At 38.7% G+C, this 8,519-nt stretch overlaps 1 protein-coding gene across 2 annotated transcripts in view; it reads left to right on the top strand.

Annotated features, from left to right (window-relative positions):
• Positions 1 to 5,219, top strand: part of ass1 (argininosuccinate synthase 1) — a 28,633-nt gene extending 23,414 nt beyond the window's left edge. For both annotated transcript variants that reach the window (XM_088010932.1, XM_014986405.2), the window contains exons 13-15: positions 841 to 997; positions 4,595 to 4,660; positions 4,754 to 5,219. In XM_088010932.1, the coding sequence (XP_087867058.1) occupies positions 841 to 997; positions 4,595 to 4,660; positions 4,754 to 4,802 (272 nt within the window). In that variant the 3' untranslated portion in view covers positions 4,803 to 5,219. The remainder of the gene's footprint in view (positions 1 to 840; positions 998 to 4,594; positions 4,661 to 4,753) is intronic.
• Positions 5,220 to 8,519: the final 3,300 nt, after the last annotated feature.

An 8,519-nucleotide genomic window follows, 5' to 3' on the forward strand; every position in this document is an offset into this window, starting at 1 on the left:
AATTAGTAATTAGGGCTGCGATGACTAATTGGATTAATCATGATGAATAGATTGTTGAAATAATCGCCAACTAATTTAGTAATCATTTGATCAACTTGAGTACACTGACTCAAGCCAATTCCTGAAACAACACATTCAGAGCAGCAATTAAGCCAAAACTGTACACAAATATATACATTTTGCATTTAAAATGGAATAAAAAAAACTTTTTAAAATATGTTCTACTCAAAACTCAAAAGTGGCAGTGTTTTACCTTCAACCTGGATCAAATTCTGTAAAAAAAAAAAAAAAAAAACTTCCATTAATCATCTTTTGCTATCCATTTATTAATTGTAAAAAATAGCCAACAGATCAGTCCTACACAGTATGTTAAGTCAAGCAGAAAGAGTTGAGTTTTTCCACAGTTTTATGTTAATATCTTTCAGATTCAGATGCATCCTTTACTACAAATGATCAGGCATTCACTAAAGGAATGTTGTTGTTGCATTTTAGGCACTAATTATTTTACATTCTTATGTTAAAAAAATGTATTTAATTATTTATTTGCATTTTTAATGTATTTTTGATCTTGTATAAAAGAGGCTTAAATGAAAAATCTGCAGAATGTGCTATTTGTTGCTATCCAGTTAATCGATCAACGATCATAATAATCGACAACAGATTAATTGATAACTAAAATAGTTGTCAGTTGCAGCCTTGTTAATAATTTAGCCCATGTTCCCTGTGTGATTCCTAATACTTACAAAAACGGCTTTATTTTCTGTGCTTGTTGGCGTTGACTAAAATCAGAAACATCAACCTTTTGCAACAACTTCCCTCACTGCTGTGTCTCCATCGCAGGCTTCTGGTACAGTCCAGAATGTGACTTTGTGCGACACTGCATAGCCAAGTCTCAGGAAAACGTTGAGGGCAAGGTCCAGCTGTCTGTCTTCAAGGGTCAGGTTTACGTCCTGGGACGAGAGTCGCCCAAGTCGCTGTACAACGAGGAGTTGGTCAGGTAAAAAAACACAGTGTGTGTGTGTGTGCGTGCATGCGTGTGTGTGTGGCTGGAAAACAGCTTTAATGAAGGCGTTCATTTATCCTAACCTGACAGATGTTGCTTGTGTGGCTGTTCTGGGCACAGTGCGGCTATTCCACATGTTCACCACTCAAGTTCTCTGATGACCCCCAACATCAGCATGCTAAACTGACCCTGCCTCACAAAGACATCAGAGAAATGTAGCGCTCATAGCCTGCAGGGCAGCTCCCTCTCCAAACCCCTCCGTTGCCCCCCACCATGCCCTCTTAGCTGTGGTAACAGTGGGTTTGTTCAGGCGACTGACCCTTGATGCCCTCTGGGCAGGCTCAGCACTGACCAAAGGAAAAACTCTCCATATGGCTCTCCATCTCCACTTAAGTCACACACACTTCAGTTGTACCCTAGAGTCAGAGAGCTAATGGTGTTTTCAGCTAGAGGAGAGAGGTGATTTTGCTCGGCTTTTAGGAGAAAAGTAGCTGGGTGTCATGGTAGTTAAGCAGGTCAGAGAAAAGGGGACGAAAATATGGCTCCCACAGTGAGAAGCACAGCTCTATAAACTGAAAGAAAGGCCCAGTAATTTATCACTTACAGAGAGTTAGTCACTTTTCCAGAAGAAAGGAGATAAACTGAGACTGTGCTCAGCTCTTTTCGATCTGTTACATGCAGCTTGTGAGAAGAATATTTTGGTTTCAGGAAAACACATCTCTCTTTAGATAAATTAGAGTCAGTCTTTATCTTCATCTTGAGCTGGAACAACACAACTTTGTATCATATTTGTTCACTAAAGCCAAAAGGCAGCATGTCGATTGTGCCAATGTAGAACAAGGGTCATCTCAAGGCACAGACAAAATGGTCCAAACCAAACCCAAATACACGCAATCTAATTGGACGGTATCCAAATGTAGTTTGAATCAGTTCAGTTCATTTTAATACAATTTAGATCTGTTTATTTACAGTTCAATTCACTCCGAAATATTATAGAATACAGTTAAGGATAGTAAATTATCAAATGCGATTTGGTAAACGTTATCTAAGTAAGTAGCTGATTGCACTAAGTTGCTGTGTTTGCAGCTGTTGTCTTTAAGCAAGCATGCGGCAACAGTGGGGAGGAAAACAGTTCCAGTAAAACCTTGGCTTTGAGACTGACGACAGACAGGAGTACTTTTACTATCCTGGAAAGTGTGCACAGAGGTAATGACAATGATAGTTTTGTTGATAGGATTACCCAGATATATGCATAACTAAAGCAGTACCTGTTTCTTTATGGCTTGGTCGGCATTATCATGATCAAATATAAGTGAACAATTTTGGTATGTGGCCTCTTTATTCATCAGTCAAACCATATGAATGCGTTCCAAAACTAAAGAATACAATAAAACTATTAAAAAGCATATGTAACCAATAAAATACCATGTTATAAAAAGCATATAACATGGATAGTCTGGATGTTGCACTATCCAGACATTTCTTGAAAGTCCCTGCAGTAAAACTCTTAAATTCCTGTTTATCACATTCCTGAACACTCCTTAGAGAGTTTTTACATTTTCATGATGTTTTTTGATTTTGTTCTTCTTCACTTCAAATTAGCTACATTGGGACAAAAATAAATGTTTTTGCAATAAACATGTTACACAGGAACTGTTGTTATAAGGACTTTATAGAAATTCAACATGAAAACCTCTTTCTACGACTGCGGCAGTCTTAATGTTATTCATCTCGCTGCGCTGACTTCTTAAGAGCCCAAATTTCCAAACCAGTGGTAGTTTCAGGAACGCCCGATAAAACCAATCAGTGGTTTCATTCGCTGCATCAGGTGTGCTTCAGATGTTTTAGAAAATGTAATTACTTTTCTGTCATTATTTATTAAATTAAGAAATGACAACACATTTGCCCTATGCTCTCTAGGCATATAAGTCAGTTTGCAAATTTATGGAGCACTATTAAAAACTCAAGTCATCAAGGGTGTGCGTTATTGTCAATAACATATGCTTGTACCTGGCTTTGACTCACCTGAAAGCAGAGCACACTTTCACAAAATCTAAAGTGAAAGTGTACACACACTCACACACACATGCACATGCAGAGGGACCAGATTAGGCATGAAACCCCCTCCGACATCCTGTTGGCTCTCCACAGGCAACAGTAAACGGCGTCATTAACGCAGTGGTAATACAGCCCGTCACCGCACCCGTCTGAGATAGAAATGTCACCCTCCTCGCTCCTGGCCGGCTTTATTCTCAATTAGACTGCAGGGTTTCTTAAAGGAAAACACAATCACACACTTCCACACACACATACACACACAAAGTGGCGTATTCTTTGTAGCCACTCGCTCATAATGGCCCTCAGGTGCCGGGTAGGGAGCCTTGTATTGAGAGTTGATGATTTAGTTGTCGTCCTTTCTTTTTATAATGTTTATCCTATCATTTGTTGGCAATTTCCTCTTTTGCTAAGTCCTTTTAAAGAATGAGTGCAAGCTGTACGCCGGGACGTGGGGGTGTCTCAGGGAGGAGAGGACTCAGTAAGAGAGTGTATTAAACACTGCAGGTAGAAACTGCTGTAATTACACGGCACTCTTTGCAAGACGCTCGCTGAGGTGTCTATACAAAGAGCGGTCTTAACATTAGACCCCTGCATAAGTTATATATTCACTACTTTTTCCTTTGGGAAAGTGGAAGACAAACATCAGATTACAAAATCTACACGACTAGTGGCTTACAGATGAGACGATTCGATTGTTTGAGGTTTTTAAATTCTTTTTAATGGAGTTATTTTTTTTTTTTTTTTTTTGGAGCACTTGTGTACATGAACATGTTTTCATTTTGCTGTATTGATTCTCCATCATTCAGGACAAACAGTGCCAAACAGGTGCATTTAGAGGAAATCAATAGGAACTTTTTTTTTTTTCAAAAAAACTGAAGAGACCACATATCTCTGAACATTTTAGTCGAATTTATTTCCCTTTGGCTATTTTACTTGTCATTCACTAATTGTGGTCATACTTGGAAGTGTACGATTCCAAGCTGGAAAAATCAAATGGATGAAGGCTGATGTTGGAAAGCAGACTTGGAAATGGCCCTGGGTTTGCTTGGTAACTGAGCACATCAGCTGCCATCGCCAACAGGTTGTCTGACCACCAACTAAATGTTGAAAGGAGAGAGTTCCCAAATCCAAGATCTGACTCTGAAAGTCAAACACAGCATTTTACCATCTTTACTTGCTTTACCTATAAAGTTTATTTTCCTTGAACATTAGATAAGGTATTTAAAACTTTCTCTTATTCACGAAAACTTGGATTTGAGTCTTGCACAATGTTTGTTCTCAATTCCCTTTGTATATTCACTTTAAGGAGTTATATTCATGTTTGTTTAGTCAGTAAGATGCATTTTGATGACTACTAGTATGATTATTATTGATTCTAATTTTGTATTTCCAATATGATCATGATATGGGGATTTCTAACTATTTGTTTTATGACACAGGAATGTCATTCATTTCTATAAAAAAAATTGCTTACAAATTGAACATAGCTTAAAAGCATTGTCTCATGTCTTTTTCTACTCATTTTCTCTTCAGCATGGATGTGCAAGGAGACTACGACCCTTGTGACGCCTCTGGATTCATAAGGATTAATGCTGTCAGGTTAGTACTACTTGAAACCAAAACTACTTGCAATACAGGTGAAAAAAGTTTTACAAATTCAATTAAAAGTTGGTATTCTCTCTTCTTTCATAGGCTAAGAGAGCATCATCGTTTGCAGGGATCCTCTGGCAACAAACAGTAACTGTTGCCGTCCCGTGACCCATCTTCCTTTCTTCTTCCATGTTGCCACTGTGTCTTAAACTCTTAATAGGTTTAGACTTTGTTCCTCCGTTGTCGACCTCTTGCCTTATTATCTTGTGTAGTGGTATCAGCCTGTAAGCACAATAGCCTCTTATCGTCGAAGCTTTTTCTCAGGTGGTCAAGTGTTTAGAAAAACCTGTCTGAATTAGATCAAAAATATATTCTAATGCGTACTAAACATGACGTTTGATAAAATTCTTAGTGTTTTAGCTACCGAGTTTGTTTCCTTCTTCTTAATACATGCATTTCTGGTCAGAGGTTTAGCTTTGTAATTAAAACCATTAGCATAACTATCAAAACAGTTTTGATTGGTAATTTGAGCTGTTATGTGAAGTAATAATAAAATACATGACTTTAATTGTTTGAGCAGCAAGATTCAAGTTTGTATATGTTGTTTTTCTGCATTCAGTTAGATGCACCTAAAAAGAATTGGTTATTTTGTCCCCTTCATAGTCGCAGGCAAACAATTTGTGCAATGTATGGTTTTATTGTTCTGTCAACTTCAGAGGCAACGATCAAGAAACTTGAGGTAGTTTTCTATCTTCATATTACATTCCCTTTGCCTCTACAACAACCCCTCAGCATGATGCTGCTACTTGTCAGCTAGTGCTCTAACCACAACTCCTTCAAATTGAATTCAAGTTAATGTGGCCAAATTTATGACAAACTGAAATGTTAATGGATCTTACACGCCACCTACAAACAAGGAAGTAGTTTTATTTTGTCTGAAGATGAATGTTTTGGACATTTGGTTGGAATTGAACCTAAGAATCACTGAAACTTCACGTTGCATGATCATTCCACCAGATTAAAAGAAAAGCTCACATTCATCTTTGAGAGCATATCCTGACTACATGTAAACCTTTAATTTCTAACAGTCAAATCTACAGAAATTTATAAATTTATATACACTGTTTTTTCTTTTTTTCCAAGTGTATCAGTCACTGAAAGTATGAAGGTGTGAAACAGTCGTCCTCTTATTGCCGCCTGCCTGTTTAACTGTTGTGCTCAATAACCTCGGAGACGCTGCATCATCTTAACGACATGCAGATGGAGGCCAGCGCAGGCTGATGGATCACTGATGATGACCACTGGAGCAGAAGTGATGAGGCTGTTTCTGAGCACAAACGGCTCAAGTCAAACGGAAGGGGAACCAATTGGGTCACATATGTATATTTTACTGCTCAGCGTCGGGTCCTACATTTACAGAGTAGAGGAACGCCTCTGAGTGCTCATATGCACAGTATGGGAAGGCTGTGTGTTCATGTTTTTCGAGGGATTACAATGCCTTGCAAAAGCCACAATATTACCAGACGACAATATTTTATAGGAATTTCATATGGTTGATTAGCACAAAGTAGATGTAATAGTAATTTACTGATTGGTTTGAAACATTTTTTAGAAATAAAAACATGAAAAGTGTAGCGTGCATTCAGCTAACTTTATCATGATGGCCTAAATAAGATCCTATATGAGTACATTCAATTCAGAACAAATACTGCTTATTGAACATTTAACCAAAAAAGCCACTGTTACTCTCTTAGAGTTACCATGGTAACTCTAAAGAAGCAGCAGAGATTCGTAATTCAGGTGGGGAACCTGTCAGCAAGACGTCTATTTGTTGTGTTTTCCTAAAACAAAAGACCAACAAAAAAAAAAAAACTACGACTGAAAGAAATCCCCTGTGTGCGATTTGCCACAAACTGTGATGGGGACACGGCAAGCACAATTAATACATGAACATACTTTTAATTGTGCTTCATCCTGTAGCATTACTTCGTTTTAGTAGCAACAGGGAAGCTGATCACAGCTGATGTGAGCTGAGTTGAGATAAACTCTGGAGCAAATCCTGTTTGAGACTCATGTGGAGGTTTTCCCTCTGGCAGGACAGTGACTCTAAATGCTCAGCCAGAGCCACACTGTGATGGGGTAAAATCACAGCTAATTCACATGTTACAATGACCTAGTCAAAGTTGAGACCTAAATCCAACTTAGAATCTGCGTCAAGACTGACTGAGTGCTGAAATTGGCATTTTAAATGTGTCAAGTTTGTGTGGCACATAAAGACATCTCTGTGTAACTCAATGCATCAAAGCACGGTACAAAAGAAGACAACTGTGTGCGCGCTCATTTCAGATTGTTTTACGTTTACAGAACCAAATTCTTAAACATGTCCAATCTAGATTAGGTGAAATCCTTGTGGGTAATTCCATCTTTGACTATTTCAAAACAAGATCAAATAGATGCATGTTTCTTTCTATTCATAATTTTGGTAAATCTGCCCAGCCTTCTTTCTGCCTTCTGCTCTGATAGCTGTAATAATGACTTAGCTTGTCTTATGCTCTGTGATATTTGAACCCTCACAGCTGCCTCACTGCCACGCCCTCATCCCTGCCACTGAAAGGTGTCAGTCCTGCGCTGAAGCGCCTGATACGCCGTGGGCCTCATGATAAAGTTCACAAGCACACGGGACCCCCTGCCAGGTCTAATGGGCAGTGGGGAACCCTCAGACCCTTTCAGTCCTGCAATGCCCCCTCAACCCCTGTTCAATTACACGGCAGGCGTCTCAGTCTTTGCCTGGTCAATTACCAGCCAAGCCCCTGCATTTACTGTCACGCATGCACTGGCTTTGGGATAATCAGTGTCCAAAATTGCTTGGCTGGAATTGAGGGATGGATGGAGACGTATTCAGATAAGCTACTCAAGCAAAAGGGAAGGAAGGTGGGACATGAACAGAGGCTCAGCACATTTGGTCTGGCATCCTGCTATTTGTGACCTTTTAACTTTTTTTTCTGGTCATCCATTGGAATTTTTTTTGGACTAATACAACAGCAGCTATATATATATTTTACAAAAACAGAGTCAAGAAAAAATGTCTCTAGAAAATGGATTTTCTGTGTTAATTTGTAGTAAGATTTGGCTATTTCACACATATTGTGATTTTTTTTTGTATTTATTACATCTCTGTAGTTTTTACTAATTTTTTGTTCATATTACAATAATTTTTGTCAGTACAAACTGTTTCACAGCTATCGCAGTTCAACTTTCTTGGTTTTATTAATAGAATTTTGTAGCTTTGGTACTTAAAAAAATGAAATAGATAAACTTTTGATATATTTTTTGACTTATTGCTTTGCCAACAAAATAGTTTGTTGCAAACAAACTATTATAATAATCAAGGTTAACCAAATTTCAGGTCAACTGGAAACCTGAAAATTCACGGGAGAACTGTGTATTAATGCAGTATTGAGTTTATTAATTTACAAAATGTTATTTTTTTGTGTTTAAGACCTCTACCCCCTGTCATTTTCGTGCATGTGTTCCTTGCTACACGTCCACTTTCTTACTCATTTACCACATCTCATATTCCACCTCCTACCTGCTATTCAGCCAGCCAGGTATGAAAACTGCTCGACACCTGACCGCGGGAATTAATCATCCTTGACCCCAGACCAATTACCCCTCATTACCCACTCGGTGTCCACCTCTCAGGGGAAAGCTGTACAACAATAGCGCGACATGAAAGTCGGCAGCAATACAGGCCAGAGCCCTAATGGACACTCCTGTGCAACCTTCTTAGGAGGCTAACCTTCAAGTCCTTGTCACTCTTCCAACAGTGCTCCCACAAAGGAGGTTTTTGTTCAGGATCAGGGTCCGT

Source organism: Poecilia mexicana, unplaced genomic scaffold (genome assembly GCF_051168715.1).
Source record: "Poecilia mexicana isolate PSO_F unplaced genomic scaffold, ASM5116871v1 scaffold_12, whole genome shotgun sequence".
Taxonomy (NCBI): Eukaryota; Metazoa; Chordata; class Actinopteri; order Cyprinodontiformes; family Poeciliidae; genus Poecilia; species Poecilia mexicana.